The 23,972-nt window shown below is 37.6% G+C and overlaps 1 protein-coding gene across 1 annotated transcript; it reads right to left on the bottom strand.

Moving 5' to 3' along the window:
* Window positions 1-15,689: 15,689 nt before the first annotated feature.
* On the bottom strand, window positions 15,690-16,142 carry LOC127238252 (60S ribosomal protein L27a-like). The gene has a single exon (XM_051206788.1). It carries the CDS (start codon window positions 16,140-16,142, stop codon window positions 15,690-15,692), a length of 453 nt encoding a protein of 150 aa, XP_051062745.1.
* Window positions 16,143-23,972: the final 7,830 nt, after the last annotated feature.

Raw genomic sequence — 23,972 nt, 5'->3', positions numbered from 1 at the left:
TACCTACTGGTTAAGTGATTTTGTAAGACTGAAAACATGAAGAATTATGTATGAGGGTCACTCTCAGGTCTCCTGCTGAGGAAATCAGAAGCATAGGACATACTGTATTTGATACAGTAACAATTTATTTTTATTTCTGCTCCCCCCCCCAGAAGCTGGTAATAATCTGCTTTTTATTTGGGGTTCAAATCTTTAAGAATCTGTCAGTGAAAACAGCCTACACATCACACACATACACACACACACACACACACACACACACACATTGCTTGGAAAGTGGTTGAATGATCACTTTTTCAGGGCTTAGGGAGCTGTTTGGAAAATTTGCAGTGGTTCACAAAGAATCTTCCATTACACATGCCTTTAGGTCCTTGGGGCCTGCTGAACCACACCAGCTCATTTTGGAAGCAATCTCCTGACTAAGTAAATTCTCCTTGGCTCCTGGCAGGGTAACATAAGGCATGGGAAAAATTAGAAGGTAGATCGACCTTAGTTTAAAACAGTGTTCTGTCAGCAACTAACTGACACATCACTCAGCCTCTCTGGAGGGCAGTTTACTTACCCATAGAAAGTATATGGGTATATAGTTTATTCAAGAATATATATACAAAGCATCTAGTATATAGCATGAAGCAATCCATATTAGTTCTTTATCCCTATGAGGCATATTCTGAACTCACCAGATATTTCTTCTAGCCTTCCTCTAGGAGCTTTTTTAATTTACCTGGTTCGACCTCTGTGGATACTCTGTAAAGATGTATTGTCACACTTCACACTGAGGGGATGGCGGTACAGCTTCTCCTGGATGAAAGTCAGCATACTGAACCAAGGACTCAGGGAAGGCCATATTTGGGGGAATCATACAGAGTGCCATGCATAATCACCCTTGTTTTAGGGTTTTCCAGAGAAGCAGGATTGTTAGTAAGTGCATTTCCTCATATATATATAATAATATAATGATATATGTAGATATGTAAAGATAATTATACAACAATCTCTAATCATCTCCATAGTTTCACAAATTCATAGGATCACTATTCATGTACAGATATAGAAACATGTATTTTATATATTCATATGTAAATCTTTGTGTGCAGGAAATTATCTTTGGATTATATTTTATACACATATATCTGCACATATATGTATGGTGATTTACAATGGGATTTGTTCACAGGATTATGAAAATCAAAAAGTCTATGACCTGTTTTCTTGAAACAGATAGTGACAGGCTCTGCTGATAGTCTAAATCCAGAATGGAGTCTGAAGGCCTGAGAACCAAGTTTGTTCATATCTGAAGGCAAGGAAGATGGACGCCCCAGTTCAGAAAGGTGGGTTTTTCCACCCACCTCCCTTTTGTTCTATTCAGAGTTTAAGGGATTGAGTGTTGCCCATCCACCTTGAAAAGGACTGATATTTTCATTGGCTCTCTGGTGTCAAATTCCAAGCTCTTTGTAAAATCCTTTTACAGACTATGAGATAATGTTTTACCACCTATCTGGGCATTGCAGAGTCCAGTCAAGGTAACATATAAAATTAACCATCACAGTACTGTCAATGAAATGAGATCCTAGCTTAGAAAGATCACAGCGGGAGCAGAGATCATAAGCTTGTGGGTAAACCATCTTTTATACTGGCTTTAAGAACCTGATCTTACCTCATTAGATCCCCTGGTATTGAACTTGTTGAGTTGAAGTCTTATGAAAGACAGGGGCTTATACCCTCTTTACCTGGTGGAATACTGTGCTCATGTGGCAATCACAAATATTTGATGCTTTCCTATTGATAGCATAGCCTCTAAGTCAAGTTAAAAAGATGTTGCTTTTATTTTAATCAAGTGTGGGGTTGTGCAGCGTCGTTCACATGAGTTCTATGCCAGTGATGGTCAGAAGAAAGACTCAGATCTCTGCAGCTGGAAATACAGGCACTTGTGAACCATGTGACATGGGTGTTGGGGACCACACTCCTGTAAAGGCAGAAAGAGCTCATAACTGCTGAACAGGTAACAGTGTTCCTTTAGCATCACACGTTTGTATGCAATCCCAAATTTCACTGCCTAATGTTAGGATCCTGCTATCTAAACAGATGGATTATTTGGGCTTCAGCTTATAGAGTTAAGTATAATGTGAACTATACATATGCCGGTCTAGGTTTTATCCATGTATTCTGTGTATAAGGTGAATACAAATAACTGTATACCTTCTGGTTTTGTAGTTTCTAATTTTCTTATTAAAATGTTGCTTTAAACAAGAAATAATTTATTTGGTTGGTTATTTCTCTCTTTTTTTCTTTTTCTTTTTTTTTTTCACAAATTCTATACATGGTATACTTTTGTTTACTGAGACAGCCTTAGTTATTTTATCATTATGTAGCAATTTTATTTATTAATAACCATCTAGAATGTTAATCCTGATGAAAGCAGGAGAAACAAATGAGTCACTCAGTTTCCACTCTGGAGGCTGGAAAATGGGCAGTCCTACCTCTTGTCCTTTATAACCAGTTCTGTCAGCAGCTCACCAGAAATACTAAAAAATGGACACTGGTTTATAATCTAGTTTCTTATTTGTGTCTTTCTTCTTCATTTATGCAGCAAGATAATAAACACAGCTTCCTGGATCCTCTGTGTCATCAGATAGTTCACTATCCCTACAAAGTGTCTGCAAAACACCAGTCCAGACACTGGGATGGGAGGTTGCATGGACACCTATGTAAGATAACTGAACTGACCATTTCAACCCCATGCCTCAACCCAGGAAAGCCTTCTTTTTAGGGGAGGGGATACCTTCAACTATTTATTTTTATTTAGATTAGAAACAAGCTTTTTTAAAAACATGTCAATCCCAGTTCCATCTGCCTCCCCTCCTCTGCTGCCCCCCACCAACACCCTATGCCATTCCCTTTCTGCTCCCCAGGGAGGGTATGACTTTACATGGGGGGATCTTCAAAGTCTGTCACATCGTTGGAACAGGGCCTAGGCCCTCCCCTGTGTGTCTAGGCTGACACACAGGGGAGGAATGGGCTCCCAAAGTCCATTGACATGAAGGAGCAGGAAGACCGAGTTGGAGGAAGAATAGATGAGAACAAGGAACGAGATACTGTAATAGAGAGAAACCTGCCACTAGGGAAATGTCCAGAGACCTACAAGGATGAAATGAAGTAAAGTACTTTAAAGGAAGGATGCCTTAAAGTATAATGTAGTTATAACAAATACAATTACTATTAATTTGCAAAATCGAGTAAATGTAAATCATTTAGAAACAACAACAGAGAGGGAAGGAACAATTTCTCCACAATAACATTCGTAAGAAAACACAAAATAAATAAGAAAGGAGCATTTTTCAGTCTTGGCTAAAATCCCAAGTGAAGCCAAAATAGTACAAAATAAGAAAATGCAAGATCAATGTTTTGGCATCAAGATATAAAATTCTAAATCATGTAATATCAAGTGTTTTCCAGCATTTTATATATTAAAAGTAACAAGTACAGTTTATTCAAAGAATGCACATATATTTTGATACTGAGCTATTCTATTAATATACTCCCATCATAGTTTTGGGGTTAAAATGTCAATATGCAGTCCTATCTCGAAGGAAGTGTCACATTAAGAAATAGTCCTTTATTGACATTCTGTAATTTACTTTCCCAGAATCCCCAACCCTAGCCAGTATTTTACAGGAACATGAGGCTTCTTTAGTCTATTCCCTTCTGAATTACACAGGAAAGTGTAGCTTTCCCCTTTTTTCTTCTTTGTCTTCTTCGTCGTCTTCTTCATCTTCTTCTTCCTTCTTCTTCTTCCTCCTCCTCCTTCTCTTCCTTCTTCTCCTTCCTCTCCTCCTTCTCCTCCTTCTTCTTGTTCTTGTTCTTCTTTTATAATCATGCTTTCCTTGTCACTTGTGTTTCCCCAACATTTTGCACCATACTCCTTCCACGATGCCTCCTTTGTCCTGTTGCTCCTTGTCTGCCACGTGGCTGCCCTTCAAAACAAATTAAAATAGTACTACTTAGGGCTTAGGTCTCTCTCTCTCTCTCTCTTTCTCTCTCCTTATTTGCTTCTGGCAGTTGCTATGTTTTGCAGCTTGTCTGCCTTATTTTTTTTCTTTTAAACTCTAATAGAAGTTTCATATAGTTTCCATTTGAATTCAACCTTAAATTATTTTTATTAATGAAAATATGAACCCCAGTTTCCCCTGTATTTTCGGGCAATGACCACAGTACTTCCCCCAGACCTATAACATTCAAGCTCAGAAGGTAACTCTTCCACAGAACCTCAGTTTTAATTTGAGCACCCACATGAGGGTTAACAATCACATGTAGCCAATTGCTAGGAATCTAATGCCCTCTTCTGGACTCCAAGGGCACTAGGCACACATATGCTAAATACACATAATACATGATGCAAAACACTTAGGTATATGAAATAAAATATAATTTTAATTAAAGAGATATTTGGATAGAAAGGGGTAGCTATTTTATAAAAGTATTGTATGAAAAACTGTTTTAGCATAGCCATGAGATCTTGAAGAAATACAGCATTAATGGATGATTAACAAGGGATCATGTAAGTCAGGAAGAGAAGAATTAAAAAGAAAAATCCTTAAAGCATGGATGTCATGAAAGTAACATCAACAGACTATTCAAGGATAAAATAATTCATGAATTCCCATCAGAATTGATTTGAGATAAGAAAACCTTTCACCAGTCCCAGGGTATAAATGGACAGGATAATAGTGTCTTTCCTAACTTCACGTGAAGTGCTAATGGACCACAATTTACACAGATTACTTCCACTGCCATTTTATTAACACACATTGTGATGTAGATTGCTAAAGGGCCAGTTACTAGCAACATTCCAAAATAGAGTCAGGTCTTGGGCATTGTCTCTGGCAACAAAAGAGGATTTAAGTGTAATTGTGTCAATGTTTTCCAAGGAACGATGGATACTATACACAGAACAACAGTTACATAAACACTAAGATCCTGACTTAGTATATGACATCAAAGGAAGTCTGGAATGAATTTATGTTGAACAGAGAACAGCTGACATTTTTATTTATACTATTGTAAATGCAGGTTAAAATGTCCTACATTTGAGTCAAGATAATTGGTTGCATGAGATGCAGTATTATGAGAGATAGAAACCAGCACACCCTAACTAAGAAACCTTTGGAATAAAGCAATATTAGGAGCTGGTACAGGTCACATACAACTCATAGTCACACACAAATTAACTTAAAACTTGTAGCAACCCAAATTGAAGTTTTAATTTATATGTTATAAATTATATATGCTATATGTATAACTTATATGTTATAAATTTATGTTATGTACACAAATTTACAGTAACTAAAACTTTTAAGAATGATGATGTAATAATTTAAAATTATATAATTATATATTAAATTAATTCAAATATTGAATATACTTTCATTTTTGCTTGCTTTTTTTTGCCTCCTCCTCCTTCTGATAACAAAGTTTAACTTTCTAACATAGGCTGCCCAGGCTGTTCTATAATTTTTTAAAAAGTCCTCTTGTTCTATTCCTTCACAGTTCTGAAATTATAGGTGTGAGCCAGTATTCTTGCTTAGAAAGAACTATTGTTGTCATTGTAATGTTTACTGGATAATTTTTGTGCTATTTCAAAGAGGGATGAATTAAAAATACTAAGAGTTTATATGTAGTAAAATTTGATAAAACATCTGCAATAATAATTTATATTAATATTGTATTGAATTTCTTGAAGAAAGAAACCCTGGCTGGAAGCAAGAAAATAATCACTTTTTGAAATAATTAGAGGAATATTTTACACTTAACAATATAATTGAAATTGAAAATATTTTTATTTGAGTTTAAATTTAGCTAATATGATTCCTCGGCACCTATGCAGAGTATTTTGTCCTTTGAAAACATTTTGATCCTCAGGTAAAATTCCAGGCAATGTCCCTCCAGTTTCTTAGTACACAAATTAATAAGTAGATAAATAGGAATAAACAAAAAGACATTAAGAAGACTTCACAAGTATCATAATTTAATCATTGTAACAGAACTAAAATTATTTCTCAGAAATGCTTTGAGAATATAGTATATTATGGAAATATTTAAGTAAAATATTTCCTTAACATTAAAGGTAATTATATCAAACAAACATGATGCTAATCACCGAAAATGGTGCCACCTGTCATTTGTTGTTTGTTTGCTTGTTTGTTTTTCAAGACAGGGTTTCTCTGTGTAACCATTGTCCTGGAACTCACTGTGTAGACCAGACTTGCCTTGAACTCATAGGTCTACCTGCCTCTACCTTCAAAGTGCTGGTATTAAAGGGGTGTGCCACAACTGCCTTGCTCACCTGTCATTCTTAGGCTTCCTTTCATCAATATAAAATGTCTTTAAGAATATTCCATTAAGGTATAGAATTTAATACAAAAAAATAGCTTTTTTATTGTTGGGTTGTTTTGAGATAGTGACTCATTGTAAAGTATAAGTTGGCCGCAGATGCATCTTGTCTGGGACTCACAAATGATGGAATTACATTGCTGGGTCCAGTTCCCTCATTAAAGATAGGTTTTAAAAATAATACTATTTGATTTTATCAGTGTAGTAAAAAATGTCGACCATTGTGTAACTACATGGTTTAAAGCTCAAATTCTTAATTTATTTTTCTATAAAAGAGTAATTCCATTGTTATATTACTCAGACTGCCAAACAGTATAATTAAACAATACTTCATAAACTTGCCATAAAGAAACCAAAATGAAAGCTACTATCCGATAAATGACTGCAACAACAAGAGGTAGAAAAATGCGAGTGCTTAGATTTGGGGATCTAATAGTGTATAACGTTTATTTTTAATTAATATGATGGCTTAGTGGGTAAAGGCTTTTGCTTCCAAACCTGGAATTCTGAGTTCAGTCCTTAGAATCTACATGTTGGAAGGAGAGAACTTCCTTCTGAAAGTTGTTCTCACTCTTCAACACATGGGTTGAATGCTTTACCTCTCTGCAAAAATAAAAATTAATTAATTGCATAAACACACACACACATACACACACACACACACACACACACACACACACACACACACACACACACAGTGGAAATCACTGATAACCCTGATCTGAAGTATTTCTGAAGAGGTTAACTGTGAAAGCAAATACTTAGCTACACAGATTTTAAGGTGTAGCTAATAGGAAGGGTCTTTGTTAATGTAAACAGAATATATTTTCCAGGAGTTTTGCTTTAGAGGAGTGGAGACAAATTGGGGGAGTAGATAAGGTGGTCAGATTTGAAAAATGGCAATCAGCAAAACCAAAAAGCAGAGATAAAAATCAATGGAATTAGTTAATGAAAAGGAGAAAATCTACAATGAATGGCATTTCAGGTCCAAGTGGAGAGAAAAAGATTCAGAAAGGTTGTGTGAAGATCATCAATAAGAAAGGGAAATCTCAGTGTATGGACACAGATGCCTGTGGGGAGGTGTAGTGGAGGTGTGAACTTCCACACATTCTCCTATTGTAATACTGGAAGCAATGTGTCTACTGAGGGTGAAGATGGGAGGCATACATATGTTTTTTTTTATTGAGTTACAGTAATAGTCGTTATAAATGATTTGCATGTATTCTATTTTTCTGTCCCCTGGACAAGGTCCTTTATATATCAATTAGAGTATGTTTCATAATTATACTTGGTTTTATCACTGCTAAACTGAACATTCTTTTAACTCATTCTCTTTCTTTTTATATCTGGAGTATGAGGAGAAAACTGTTGCAATGTGTGAAGTTTATTTAAATGAAAGTTATAAAAATTCTTAAAAAATTAGGTTGTACATAACAAGAACATATTTTTAATTTTTTTTTATTTTCATTGAAATCAAATGAGGATCCTCTATTATGAAATTCTTCTTTATTTTTTTTTAACTGACTCTGTAATGTAGACTCCTTTGAGACAATAAGGACCCATCCTGGTACATAATTAGTGATGCACAGCAGGTATAATTGAATGCATCCTCCTTGTGACTTGCAGGTCATGGAGTCAAACAAGAGAGGCTTTATGAAGGATGCTCCCAAATGCAGTCTGGTTCATAATATAAATTTATTGCTGGGAAGATATTGTTTCTAGGTGCACAATTACAGGTTAGAAAGAAATGAGAAAGCCAATAGCTCAGTGAACAGTACATACCATTACTGACAAAATCTGAGGGTGACACCCTACCACAAACCTATACGGCTTTGACTGGACTTATAATCCTGACTTTATCTCTCTTAAAATTATCCCACCAGTGGCAATTGGCTGAATGACTTCTTCCCCATGAGCAAATGGTCTTGCTCTTGGAATAAGAATCCTACATTGAAGAAAGTAAGACTTCATTAAATCCTCAAAAGATCCATTTTGGAAAGAATGTTATCAGGGGCCTCTTTATATACCAGAGATTTTGAAATAGAACACCTCATCTCTGGTGGCATTAGCAATTGGAGACCAGAAATGTACGTGGTGGGAGAGTCTCTTCCATAATTCTGAAACTTCTGGGAGATGAGAGGCCAGCAGAAGAGCATTGCAGATTTGCTTGATTTTCTGTAATTCTAGGCTATAAAACAACTTGCCATTTAAAACACTGACACATTTCATCCAATGAAACAGAAGAATAATTAGGTCAGGATCTAATTGTATGATCTTATGTCAAGAATATGCATGTGTCTTCTGTTTAAAAATGAAGATTTCCTGTCCTGAGTACCAATTATAAGCCAACATTTTTGCAAAACTCAAAGCAACTCAGATTCTATCTAAAACAAAACACTACTTCTTTCTAATGTGAAGTTTAGATTTTTTTTTAACTTAAAACATGGGTGGTGTTACATATGAATCTTTAAAATAGATAAGGAAGCCAGGATCCAAATTTACCTAGGCCTTTCAATCACTATAAATATACCAAAGATAAGAAGATTCAAATCCAGAGAAAAGCCTGGAGACAGCGTTCACTTTGGTGGTAAACTGAATAGAACTGACAATAACCAGACTGTTTCAAGCGCTGTCAGGACAGACTTTAGTACCCGGTATGTAGATGATAGTCAGACTGAGATAGCCCCTGGAGGATGTGCTACTGTTTTGCTAAGATATCCCTCCCAGCTGAATTCAAAACAGAGAATATCAACTATTGAATACATGGGTGTTTGATTTCTTTGACTTCTAGACTAAGTCTGTATAGTTTTCATAATACATGTTAGTGAATGTGCTTTATCTGGTGACTTCTGGATTCAGTCATGATAGGTAAGAGGCTCCTATGTTTATAAGAAAAAAAGAAAAAAAAAACCTCTACAAACTCACAATTACTTTACCAGAGACCCACCAAGGAAAAGATGTCTCAGAGAAGTCAGTACCCTAAACTGTAGAGACAGGCTCACACAGAGAAATGCTGGATATCTCTATATGTAAAGGTAAAGCAGCTAAAGCCAGGACTCTATGGTAGGAACAATAAAATGACATTTTAATGAATTGCTAGGTGCTGAGTATGAACTTAGGAGTAATATCTTGACCATTGTGGTCTGTGGAGAAGCCCCATGTTTGGTTGTATTTATCTCCAGGCATCCCATCAGCATCATATGAAAATCCGAAATGGATGCTTTCCTAGATTTGGCAGATTTGGCAGGACAAAAGGAAGAGTAAACTAAGCAGAGAATTCTCCACAGCAAGGACCTTTTCTGCAATAAAAAGACATACTAGAACTTTATTCTCATGGATAAAGGACATCTATTTTCTGACAATCCACTTTTCTAGAATACCACAGAAGGCAGAAGTGGGGAAGGGGTTACGTGCAATATAAATAGCCAGGGACATAGTTCAAGATTATCATAGAAAACGACTTAAATAAAACTCAGAAGGACAAATCCCACATTTTTCTCATTTATGGAGTCTAGATTTCATGTAGATTCATAAAATTGTGTTTGTATGTCTGAAATGAAAGTTGACACAAAGCTATGTATAGGAGGCATGTGGAGTAAATGAGAACAGGTGATGAAGAGAACAGGAAGGTAGAGCTGTGTAGTGGTTTGAATGAAAATGGCTCCATAGGCTGAGGTATTTGAATACGTGGTCCCAGTTGTGCTGTTTGGAGAAGCTATTAAATTATTAGGTGATTGAGTTTTGCTAGAGTCATTACATAATAAGAGGTATGTTTTGAGAGTTTTTAACCTTACTCCACTTCTGTACTTTGAAGTGTTATGTTTTTATTCATACATTACAAAAGTAAAGCATTATTCACAATAGGAACAACATACTAGATACAGTTCAGCATTAAACTGCTTTCTTGACCCCTAAACAATATAATGTACCTTACAACTGTAATGCAAGATTATACCTTGTGTAGACAGCATGTCCCATTAATCTAATTATCAACAAAAACAAGATCTAGAAAACAGACACCTATCCCATAAGGCTAATGAAAACATATTTAGCACTGAATTTAAAATTTTCTAATAATTCTTCATTTGATAAGTATTTTTACAGAACTTAAAAGAGAGTTAACTCTGTTTTTTTTTTAACTTTTTAAGTAATATTCCCTTTGTCAAACAACTCTACAGATGAACAGCAAACTCATTTATAAAATGAAACAACACTGGAAATACCCAATGGAAAAAATTCAAAATAAAAGTCTAGTCTTCACCTGAATGTCAAGAAGTTGTAGCTACACACCACATTAGTAAAATCTGGAAATTATTCTGTCAATCTCTTCCTAGTTTCTCAAGAAATATCAGTGGAGATAAATTAACTTTAAAAATCTAAACTTATGTTCACTGAACAACAATAAATTTAGTTTTAGAACATTGCCTGTTAATGGCAAAGTCCTATAAATAGTGCATGTTAAACTTTTCTCAACTCATTTCTATAAAACATCTGGTTAAAAATAAAAAGGGGAACAGATTTAGTATTCAAGGAAAGAATCTAACATGTTTCCTAATACAGAATTTAACTCAGAATATTAAAGCAAATTTCTAAATCTTTAAATATACAATTTCAAAAAAGTCTCTAAGGTAGATTTGCTTCAAAATTTTCGTGCATTTATTTGTAGCTATATTTGGTCTCTGCTTCATGTTATGATTATGGATTTGCTCTCTCACCATCCAGCTCAGGCTGCCGCTGCCAGCTCTCAGGCCTACTTTGCCATTATGGACTTGCTCTCTGGAGCTGTGAACCAAAATAAGCTCTGTTTTTTTGTTTTTGTTTTTTTTTTTTTCTTTTCTTTCTTTCTTTTTTTATATACCCAAGTCCACTTAAATGAAAACAAACATTTACAGACAATATTTGGGAATTTGGGCATCATTCTTTCCAAACTATTTCCTGCTTCCTGCTGGTAAGGGGCACTGTCATGGGGGATTCTAAGAAGATGCAGAAATCCTGGCTGTAGTCCCTAAGGCTGTTTTGTCCAGCGGTTTTGAATGTAGAATCAACTGGTACTCTGTTTCAGGCTGTCTGGCTTGATCAAACCACGAATTTATTATTTTACATGTTGATCCCAGTTCCCTCTCCCTCCCTCCCTATCCCCTTCCCTCCCTCCCTCCCTTTAACCCTCTCTGCCCCCTCACATGCACCCTAACCACCCTCCCCTCCCATCCCCCCACCCCAATTCCATATGTAGGGGAATGCTATCCAGTTGGGGTCATGTAGATCTGAGAGGTCATGTGAAGTAGGGACTAGGGCTTCTCTCCTGTCTCTAGGTTAAGGCAGTTACCCTCCATGGGGGAATGTGTTCCCAAGGTCCTTTTGTGCACCAGGGATACATCCTGGCTCCACTGTCTGAGGTCCCTTAGGCTGCTCAGTCCTTCTGGCTGAGACCCATATTCAGGGGGGCCTGAGTCAGTCCCAAGCAGGCTTCCCAGGTATCAGTCTGGTGGCTCCTTAGCTCCTACTTGTTCAGGTAAGGTGTCTCTATGTGTTTCTGCTCCCTGGTCTTGTCCTCTTCATCTGCATCTGGGTTCTTGTTCGACTTAGTGTTTATGTATGGGTGTTGGCTCCTGTTTCCAACAGGTGTTAGATGAGGGCTCCATGGATAAATTAGTTGTTAATCTCACTATCCGGGAAGGGCATTTATGGTAGCCTTTCCACAGGTGCTCAAATTGTTAGTCGGCAGCAGTTTTGTAGTTCTCTAGACCTTTCTTTGTGTTCAATTTTATCTTCAAACCAATATTGGCTCCCTCTTTTTTGTTCTCTCTCTCTCTCTCTCTCTCTCTCTCTCTCTCTCTCTCTCTCTCTCTCTCTCTCTCTCATCTTCTATTTGTAACCAGGCTCAATCTTCCTAGGTGCATGTGTTATCTTTTCCTCCCCCTGGTTATCTCCTACTTCTCTCTCCATTCTCTGCCTTTCCCACTTCCCATGTGCTCTGGGGCCTTGTCCTTTCCCAGTTCGATGAGGGACTTTATATGAATCTCTTAGAATACACCTTGTATCCTAGTTCTTCTGGTGGTGTGAATTATAGGCTCTTGATCCTTTGATCTAGGTCTAAAATCCATATATGAGTGAGTACATACTATGTTCCTCTTTTTGTGATTGGGTTACCTCATTCAGGATGGTTTCTTCAAGTGCCATCCACTTGCCTGAAAATTTCAAGATACCATTATTTTTTTCTACAGAGTAGTATTCCATTGTGTAGATGTGCCACATCTTCATTATCCATTCTTCAATTGAGGGGCATCTAGGTTGCTTCCCGGTTCTTGCTATTAAAAATAGTGCTGCTATGAAAATAGTTGAGCACATGACTTTGTTGCATGGATGTGGATCATTTGGGTATATGCCTAAGAGGAGGATTGCCGGGTCCTGTGGTAAACTAATTCCCATTTTCCTGAGGAACCGCCATACTGATCTTAAAATGGCTGTATGAGTTTGCACTCCAACCAGAAGTGGAGGAGTGTTCACCTTTCTCTAAATCCTCTCCAGCATGAGTCATCAATGGTGTTTCTAATTTTAGCCATTCTGGTAGGGTTAAGATGGTATCTCAAAGTTGTTTTGATTTGCATTTCCCTGATAGGTAAGGATGTAGAGCACATTCTTAAATTTCCTCTATTGAGAATTCTTTCTTCAGTTCTGTACCCCATTTTTTAATAGGGTTATTTGGTGTTTTGTTGACTAGTTTCTTGAGCTCTTTGTATATTTTGGAGATCAGCCCTTTTTCAGATATAGAATTGGTGAAAATCTTTCCCCAGTCTATGGGCTGCCATTTGGTCTTGTCAACTGTGTCCTTTGCCTTACAGAAGCTTCTAAGTTAAGTTTGAAGATGTCCCATTTATTATTTGTTGCTCTCAGTGTCTGTGCCCTGGAGTTGTGTTCAGGTAGTGGTCTCCTATACCAATTTGTTCAAGGGTACTTCCTACTTTCTGTGGCTGGATTGATGTTGAGGTCTTTGATCCATTTGGACTTGAGTTTTGTGCATGGTGACAGACATGGGTCTATCTGCAGTCTTCTATGCACCCTCATCCAATTGTGCCAGCACCATTTGTTGAAGATGCTGTCCTCGCCCCATTGTATAATTTTAGCTGTTTTGTTGAAAATTGGGTGTTTATAGGTGTATGGGTTAATGTCAGGATTTTCAATTCGATTTTATTGGTCTACCTGTCCATTTTTGTGCCAATACCAGGCTGTTTTCATAGCTATAGCTATGTAGTAGAGCTTAAAGTCAGGAATGATGATGCCTCCTGAAGTTCTTTTATTGTATAGGGGTGTTTTGGCTATCCTGGGTCTTTTGTTTTTCCATATAAAGTTGATTATTATCCTTTCCAGGTCAGTGACGAATTGTGGTGGGATTTTAATGGGGATTGCATTGAATCTGTAGATTGCTTTTGGCAAGATTGCCGTTTTTACTATGTTTATCCTACCTATCCAAGAGCATGGGAGATCTTTCCATTTTCTGGTATCTTCTTTAATTTTTTTCTTTAAAGTAACAAAGTTCTTATTTTATAGGTCTTTTAATTGTTTGGTAAGTGTTACATCAAGATACTTTATGTTGCTTGTGGCTATTGTAAAGGGTGATGTTTCTCTGATTTCTTTCTCCGTCTCTTTGTCGTCTGAAAAAAGTAGGGCTACTGATTTTTTTTGAGTTTATCTTGTACCCTAGTAGTTTGCTGAAGGTGTTTATCAGCTGTTGGAGTTCCCTGGTACAATTTATTGGGTCGCTTATGTAAACTATCATATCATCTGCAAATAGAGACAGTTTGACTTCTTCCTTTACAATTTGGATGCCCTTGATCTCCTTTTGTTGTCTTATAGCATTAGCTAGAACTTCCAGTATGATATTGAAGCGATATGGAGAGAGAGGGCAGCATTGTTTTGTTCCTGATTTTAGAGGAATTGGCTTAAGTTTCTCTCCATTCAGTTTGATGTCGGCAGTTGGTTTGCTGTATATTATTCTTATTATGTTTAGGTATGTTCCTGTTATCCCTGATCTCTCCAAGACCTTTATCATGAAAGGGTGTTGAATTTTTTTGAAGGCTTTTTCAGCCTCTAGGGAGATAATCATATGGTTTTTCTTTTTCAGTTTGTTTATATGGTGGATCACGTTGATAGTTTTTCATATGTGAAACCATCCCTGCAATCCAGGGATGAAGCCTACTTGTTCATGGTGGATGGTTTCTCTGATGTATTCTTGAATTCGGTTTGCCAGTATTTTATTGATTATTTTTGCATTGATGTTCATCAGGGATATTGCTCTGTAGTTTTCTTTCTTAGTTGTGTCTTTGTGTGGCTTAGGTACAAAGGTTACTGTGGCCTCATAAAAAGAGTTTGGCAGTGAACCTTCTGTTTCTATTTTGTGGAACTATGAGGAGTAGTGGTATTAGTTCTTTCTTCAATATCTGGTAGAATTCTGCACTGAATCCATCTGGCCCTGGACTTTATTGGTTGGAAGGCTTTTGATGACTGCTTCTATTTCATTGCAGGTTATAGTTTTATTTAAGTTGTTTGTCTGTTCTTGATTTAATTTTGGTAAGTGATAGTTATCCAGAAATTTTTCCATTTCCTTTGAATTTTCAATTTTTGTGGAATACAGATTTTCAAAGTATGACCTGAAAATTGTCTAGATTTCTTCTGTGTCCGTTGTTATGTTCTCCTTTTCGTTTCTGATTTTGTTAATTTGCATGTTCTCTCTCTCTGCTTTTTTGTTAATTCGATGATTTTGTTGAATATGTTTTCGGCACCTTTTAGCTGGGCTTCCTCACCTTCCTCTATGCCTACTTTTGTTAGGTTGGCCTTTTCACGGTGTCCCAAATTTCCTGGATGTTTTATGTTAAGGATTTGTTGGATTTATGATTTTCTTTGGTCGATGAATCTATTTCTTCTAATTTATCTTCTGCACCTGAGATTCTCTCTTCCATCTCTTGAATTCTGTTTTTTTATGCTTGCGTTTGTAGTTCCCGATTTTTTGCCCAGCTTTTCTATTTCCAGCATTCCTTCATTTTGTGTTGCTTTTATTTTCTCTATTTTAGTTTTCAAGTCTTGAACCATTTCCTTCACCTGCTTAGTTGTTTTTTCTTGGCTTTCTGTACTTTCTTTACTTTCCTTAAGGAATTTGTTCATTTCTTCTACTTTTGTTCGTTTTTTTCCTCCATTTCTTTAAGGGATTTCTCACACCTTCTTTGAGACTCTATCATTTTTATGACAGTAATTTTTTTTTTCACTTGGAAAATGTTAGCATTTAATTAACCTCCCTGGGTGATTCAAGCCACCAGGATACAAGCACCTCCAACACCCTTTATCTTCTCTTCAGCTCTTCTGCTGAAAAATTTGGCTTTCACGATGACAGGTTGCTTAGGGAGCTTCCCCTTCCCCAGAACTTGGTAGTAGCCTGATTGCACAACATCAATGATGGGAGAAGCTCCAGTCTTGTTCTTGGCAGCATTGACCCTAGTCTGCTCACTGACCAGTGTCCACAACTTATCCAGGTTGACTGTTGGGCAGAAGCTCTGGTTCCTCTTTAAGTGGTAATGCCTCATACCAACTTTCCCAAAGTAACCTGGATGGTATTTGTCGAAGTTGATCCTGTGGTGATGCAGGCCTCCAGCATTCCCGTGGCCTCCTAGGTGCTTGCGGTGTTTACCAGTGCAACTGTGATGGTGGCCATGGCTCACGTGGCCCCGGAGTTTCTGGGTCTTCCTCAGTCTGGATGGCATGGTGGCGGCAGAAAGGAAAGAGCTATGACGGTAATTTTTAAGTCGTTCCTTTCTGCTTCCTCGGCTTTGTTGTGTTTCGTTCTAGTTGGAGTAGATTCCCTAGATTCTGGTGGTGTCATGCTTGTCTTTCTGTTATTAGGTGTTTTCTTGTATTGCGACTTCCCATAGCTTCTTCTAGTAGGTGTTAGTGGGATCTCCCCCTCTCTCTATGGTACTTCCCTGGTGGGCTTATGTGGGTCAGAGGTTCAATATCTGTAGCTCTGGGTGGTCCAAGCTCTCTAGGAGGTCTCTCCGCAGACAGGGACCCAGGGATGGGTCAGGGATGAAGATCCAGTAGAAGATGCTTCTAGGCAATGGCTCTAGCCAATGGCTGGTGGAAGAGGACAAAGGCTGAGCTGAATCTTGGGAAGTTTCTGCAAGGTAGTCGGATCTCACTGGAAACTGGCACTTTCCAGCTGAGGCCTCTTTCTTTAGCAGAGGCCCTGCTTTGGGGGTCAAGGATCTTGCTGGTGGGAACTCAGAGTGGACCTGCAGAGATAGGCGGATCTTTGGAAGGGGCCCGGGACTCCAGCAGAGGACTGGAGGTGGGGTCAGAGACCTAACAGGTGGAAATTATGGTTGGTCCTGCGTAGATAGGCAGGTCTCCTTTGTTCAGAGTTGCTCCGAGAAGTCTCCAAAGTAGGGTGTACTGTTGGCTCCTAAGCTCTGTTTTCTATAAGTCACTTTTAGTCATGGTGTTTCATCACAGCAACAGACTCGAACTATTATAAGGTATAATGGGAGATATTAGCAAAGCACATTTTCTATTTGTACAAAGGTGTTTTAATGAAGCCCATTAGCTTGTACACTGGATGGTCTATACGAAATTACATACATACATACATATATATATATATATATATGTGTGTGTGTGTGTGTGTGTGTGTGTGTGTGTGTATGTAATAAAGTGAACAAAATGAAAAATGAACAGCAAGCGTGTCTGCTCATAGGTTTAAAACTGAGATTCTGCTACAGTTGAGATCCTGTTACTATTGGAATTTAGAATTTTAGCCAAAGACACACCTGTTAAAGTTTCCTTTCACCTCAGTATCTGTATTGTAACATGGTGGAAACTTTAAGAGGTGTGTCCTCCGTACACAGCTCATTAAACATGGAGAAGTTGAGCTGGTACTTACATGGAGCTTTCACCTCCACATTCTATGATGTTTGGTACAGGAAGATTCTCAGCATGCCATCAAAGGAGAAAAGTAAATACTTAGCCAGCTACACACCCTTTAATCTACAGAAATGGTTCTTGATCTTCCTAAAGCTGCAACTCTTTCATATAGATCCTCTTGTTGCGGTGACTAGAACCACGGAATGATTTTCATTGCTATTTCAAAACTGTAATTTTGCTACTGTGATGATTTGTAATGTACATATCTGTGTTTTCAAATAGTCTTAGTCAACTCCTATGAAAGGGTGTTCAACTCCCAAATGGGTCACAATCCACAGGTTGAGAACTGTTGATCTACAAAAATATGCTTGCTAGTGCAATGGTGGCATAAAGCTTGTGCTATCAATCTACCAATATCTAATTTGACTTAAGGCCTGCTCCCTGCTTGGGAGAACAAGAACTGGAGACTAGAAAACCCAGGGACCTAGGGTAATACTGTGCTTTTTAAATTAAAAACTAGTAATAAAATTACTACTAACAACATTCTGCTATGCTCACAGATCAATGCCTTGCTCAATCATGCTCAAGAAAGCTTCTTCCTGCACAAGATGGGAACATAAAAAAAGACCCACAGCCAGATACTATGCAGAGAATGACAGGCCTGAATTGGATAACACCATAAAATCTCTCCCTTGGTACTCGGGAAACCATTTTGAAGTGGAAGAAGAAAGAATCTCAGAGTCAGAGGGAATGGAGGCCATCAAGGAAACAAGGTCTTCTAAATCAACAGGATTGAAGCATATGTGAGCTCACAGAGATTAAAACAAGGTACACAGGTCCTGTATAGGTCTGTACTAGACAGGGTCCAAGAACTGAAAGGAAAGTGTAACAAACAGGATGGGGATTCTTAACCTAGAAGTTATCTCCAATTCCTAACCATTGAGGTAATAAGTTAATTTTCATAGGGATTTAGACTTTTTAAAAGTTCTTTAATATTATCATATGTATGTATGATGAGTATGTGTAAGTCCTATCATGTGTACACATGATGTGTATATGTGACTACAAGCACTCATGTTGATATCAGAGAATAACTTGTTCTTCCTTTTCCTCCATGGTGGTCCCAGGGATACAATTCAGATCATCAGTATCGCATGGCAAGTGATTTCACCCCTTGAGTCATCTCAATCAATCATCTCAGTGAGTCAAATAACAAAGCTTGAGGAATCTTGTTGCCTGACTTAAGACTTCCTCAGAAGTTATCATAACTGAGACACAGTTTGTTTAATAGAAGTAAAGACACATATAATAGAAAAATGTAGAGATATCTAAGGGATATACTGGCATACATACATCAAATCTTCATTGAAAGAGCAAGAGTGATTTAGTAGAGAGGATAGCGTGCTTACCAACTGTTCATACGGATTCTGATGTCCCTGGGAGGAATCAACAATAAACTTGTAATTTTGACATAGTATTCTGCAGAACTGAACAAAAAAAAAATATAGATCTAAATGCAAATAACTACACAGAGAAGTTATAGGAGAAAATGTGTCACCATAGGTTTGAGAATTAGTTTTCAGATTAAAATCAAATACATGCTTCATGAAATAAAACATCAATGAGTTGGAATTTATTAAAATTCAATAGTTCTGCACTGAGAAACTCACCTCTTAACAGAATAAAAAGACATGAACAGACTTGGAAAGATAATTCTGGAATATATATTCAAATAACAGATGCATGCCTGAAATATACAAAACATTCTTAAAATTTAACAAGAAGAAAACAAGTCACCCCATTTTAAGAGTTCTTCATATTAACTTTAGATTAGGGTAATGAAGCCTCTAGCACAGGCTATCTGCAAGGCAAAGAGAGGATCGGCTGCTTCATGGTTCTATACGTTTAAGTTGAAGACTAGGCAGCTGCCTGCTCTGGGGCTCTGATTTGTCCTCCTGAAAGGAGTGAGTACCAGTACTCCTATCTCCAGCAGTGAGGGGAAAGAAAAATTGATCTATCCTCTCATAGTTCAAATGACCCAAAGATCCCATAATGCTACAGCTTAATCTAAAAGCCTGAGCACTTATCAATAGCACCACCTTAAGAACCAAGCCACTCATGAATTGCCCTCTGGTAAGCTCCCCCAAAGAAAATACAATTCTGAGACAATTATCTGTGTGCTATTAAGGAAATTACAAACAAAAACAAGTAGATAAGACCACACATCCATCAAATAGAATAAAATCCAACATTTTAACAGACCAATCAATCAAGAATGAGAAACTGAAGGGATTTTTGATTAGTGCTAGTGGAAACCCAAATGATAGTCACTATGAAAATGAGTTTCCTAGCTGTCTCTACCCATTTGGGTTGCTATAACAGAAATATACACTGGGTAATTTATGAAGAACAGGATTTTTTTTTTCTTAATTTTAGAAGTTTGCAAGTTTAAGATAAAATTGGCAAATTCTTCTCCTATCTGGTAAGAAAGGTGAAACATTGGGTAAAGCCTCCTTTCAAGGGCTTTACTCTCATTCATGAATGAAGAACCTTTGTGGCCTTAATGACATCATATAGGCCACATCTTAGTGCTTTGGTAAAGAACTGATTATTGTAAGAGAATCATTAAACCAATATGTCTTAGCTAAGGTTTTTATGACCACGGAAACTCTTGAAAAGGAAAGCACACAATTGGGCCTAGCTTACAGTTCAGATGGCTTAGTTCATTATTATTATGTCATGAAGCATGGTGGCATGCAAGCAGACATGGTGCTGGAGAAGTAGATTAAAGTTCTACAACTGGATCCACTGGGAGGAGGGAGAATAACACGGGGCCTGGCTTAGCATTGGAAATCTCAAAGCTTACCCCTGGTTGTTCTGAAAAACGGGTAGACTTAAGAAACTGATGATGGCAGAAAATTTAAGAAAGAAAAGTGTATTATTTCATTAAAAGAATAATTATCACTTCATAACTTGAGCAGGGCTTCAGGTAGATCTGCCATCCTGAGTGGTGAGAGGTGGTACCTCAGTCTGGTGATTTACTAGCCCAGCTGGAATGCTTGGTCTCCAGTCTGGACCCTTAATGTGCATTTAGTGCTACTTTAATCCTCTCCTCTCTCTCTCTCTCTCTCTCTCTCTCTCTCTCTATCTCTCTCTCTCTCTCTCTCTCTGACACACACACACACACTTCTTTTCTCTATCTTTTCCTCTCTCTCTTTCATACAGAGTATAAGGTAGCCCAGGTTTCCTTTGAATTCATTATGTAACTGAAACTGAACTTAAATACCTGCTTGTCCTGCTTTCACTATCCAAGTTACCATAGCCGGCTTCTTTTTAATTTAATTAAAAAATAATGATAATAATGACAATAGGAACAACAGCAATGATAATAATTCGAAGCCATGCCATTCATTAACTGTAATATGGAAGTCAGCCTCTATTAGAATGTGACGGGAGACTTTTTTTTTTTTTTGAAGCCCAAAAATTCTGTTTGCATTTGCAGCCTTAAATGTTACTGAAACTAAACCAGACATGAATATATTCAACACTGTGAAGTCTTCTTACAGTGACAGTGCATTTGCAAACAAAGCAAAATAAACAATATGATAATGCTAGAATATGGGGCTTTCTGCCAAGGAGGGTGAAATTTAATCTTAAAAAATCAACCTTGAGTTAATGTCATCTAGACATGGCTACCCATGAGATTCCAATAGTATGATTGTATAAATGAGACCTAAATAATGACATCACCTGTTGGCATGCCAGCATGGATGGGGGGATTTTCACAAGAACCCACCCCAGATAAAGAGTTATAGGAACTCAATGGCTGTTGAGAAAGAGATAATCAGTTTTCTCCAGGAATTAACTCAATGATAGGTTATTAATCCCAAGTGGTCAGTTATAAATTCATGTATGGTGTTACACTATTTATGATTTATTAAAGCTTGCCTGAGAGTAGAGAAAGCAAAACTAGGCCACAAGTCACAGAGCCAGGCAGTGGTGGCACACACCTTTTTTTTGTTGTTGTTGGTTATTTTGTTTATTCATTCATTTTATTTTCCTTCTGTCCCTCCCTCCCTCTCTTTCACCCCCCCATACCTCCACATCACCCTCCCATCCCATCCCCCCTCCAACTCCAATACAGTATGATGCCTTCCTGGAGGGGTCACCTAAATCTGTCAAGTCATTTGGAGTAGGGACTAGGCCCTCCCACCCGCCTCTAGGTTAAGGGAGTATCCCATGGGGAACAGGCTCCCCAAGTCCTTTTTTGTGCACACACCTTTAATCCCAGGACTGGAGAGATAAAGGCAGAAGGATCTCTATTAGTTCAAGGCCACATGAAATTGATTTAGTCTAAAAGAGAAACAGTTCACACAAAGGTGATCTCAGCACTTGGGATCACACACCTTTAATCCTAGCATTTGAGAGCTATAAAAAGAAGAAACAAGCAGGATGTGGTGGCTCATGCCTTTAGTCCCAGCACTGGGCAGGCCGAGGCAGGCTGATGTCTGAGTTTGAGGCCAGACTGGTCTACAAAGAGAATTCCAGATAGCCGGAGGAACTGTGTCTCAAAAACAAACATACAAATTGGAGTTACTACAAGCCAGGCATTTGGTGGAGGCAGAGACAGGAAGATATCTGTGAGTTCAAGGCCATCCTTGATCTTACAAGATCTGTTGAAAAACAGAAGAAGAAGCAGAAGCAGCCACAAGCTATTCTGAGCATTAGTCTCTAGCCACATTGAGGAGTGATGGCAGTCTGAGTGAATCTGATGAGCCGTACAGTGGAGATCAGTCTAAGGATCACCCCTTTGGTCTGAGCATAGGTAGAGATAAGAGATAGTACCCAACTGCTTTGCTTCTCTGATATTCAGCCAAGCTTTGATAAATCATAAATAATATATCACCAAACATATGTACATATGAGCAAGGCTAAAAGGACTCTGTAAGTTTTTATGTGTGAATTTTATGTGAATTTAAGAGACAGAGGGAAGGGTACTTGAGCCTGAGTAGACAGAGAAATGGGATGAGTAAAAATATTATAAATACAATATTTATATATGAAATTCTCAAAAAATTTAATTAAAAATATGTTCAAGAAAGAAAAATAAGTTAATAGAATCCATGGTGGATTTTATTAGTTTTGTGATAAAGTTGACTAAGAAAAACATCTTGAGTGCTGGAATTATAACTCAACCTTTATAAAACAATTAAAATCACTGAACATATTTCATGGTCAATATTCAGGCATTTAAATACTTTGTTTCCATATTGGATAATTTTTTTTATCCTATGTCTAGACATTGAATCACAAAGGTTAGATTGCTGGTGGGTTTGCTCAGAACCATTGCCCATTATTCTTTTTAAAATAAATGTTTTCCCTATGAAGTACACATAGCATGAACATATCTAGCAGGAAATACATTTGCCTTCATGTAAGGTATCAGTCCAAAGAGTAGTCTACAGAGGACATTTTATCCTTACAATAATCGGGAAGTTTCTTATTCTTCCTGTACATCTGCATATTTTGGAGCTAGAGCATGGAAGATGTAATATAAGTACTTTAGATTCAATTATGCCCCACCCATACCCACCAGCAAGAATTCTGATATGCCAAAACCCTAAACCTCAATATGACTAACTACACTTAGGATTGTCAAGGAAGTAAAGTGAGATGAATTCATAAATGTGGGGCCTTGAGATATAGCTAAGATATAGTAGCCTTATAATAATAGGTCTCTCTCTCTCTCTCACTCTCTCTCTCTCTCTCTCTCTCTCTCTGTGTGTGTGTGTGTGTGTGTGTGTGTGTGTGTGTGTGTGTGTGTGTGCGTACACTATGGAAAGATTTTGTGAATCCATAGAGAAAAGAGAACCAGGAAGAAAGTCATCACCAAGTATTGACTTTGCTAACAAATTGTGTGCCACAAGAATTACAAGAACATTAATTCTCATCATCTAAGACATCTCGTGTATATTCTGTTATGGGAGCTCAAGACAACCAACTCAGTCACATGCAGCATAAGAATATTTCAGCCATCAGTAGGCTGCATATATTAATGTTGTCTTGTAAGATCACATTGCACAGTGACATCATATTCATCAGCTTATGTAACCATGCTTGGACAATATTGCAATTGTCACATGTCATATTTATCAGTGTCAATATGAAAACCATAATCTTAATTCAAAAGGAAAAAGAAAGAGCTTATTCTGTAACCAAATATGAGTTGTTCTGGCCCCATGAACACAAATTCAGGTTACCTCAAATTCATGTTCCAATGTGGTAACAGATTAACTTTCTAAAATTAGAGAACAGAGAAAGTTGTAAATAAACCCACTATTAAAATCCCCAGTGGTTCTGTCAGATTGGTGGGTTATAGCAAAGTGCAAGAATGCCTGCTGTAGGCCTCTGATGACATTTTTAGCATTTGTATTGGTGGAAGCTAAGGGTCTCTTTATGTATTCTGAAGGATTTATCTCACAATCACAGGGTGTTAGGTCATATACAGAGGTGAGCAATAAGTAGCTACTTAGGTAGCCAAGATAACTTAGGACAAGCTGGCTCTAGACCTGCAACATTCCAACCTTTCTATAATTATTAAAGTTGCAATCAGCCTAAGATCCTTTATAGGCTATGTATCTCTGAATAGATAAGGCTTCTTTCTGGAATCTTTG

This window comes from Phodopus roborovskii, unplaced genomic scaffold, assembly GCF_943737965.1.
Source record: "Phodopus roborovskii unplaced genomic scaffold, PHOROB, whole genome shotgun sequence".
In the NCBI taxonomy this organism is placed as follows: Eukaryota; Metazoa; Chordata; class Mammalia; order Rodentia; family Cricetidae; genus Phodopus; species Phodopus roborovskii.
Note: the sequence above shows the minus strand (reverse complement) of the source record. Positions and strands in the feature narration are given on the sequence as shown.

Bases quoted from the DNA above. Each gene is read 5' to 3' on its own strand.
- LOC127238252 (XM_051206788.1), bottom strand. From the start codon at position 16,142: ATGCCATCCAGACTGAGGAAGACCCAGAAACTCCGGGGCCACGTGAGC.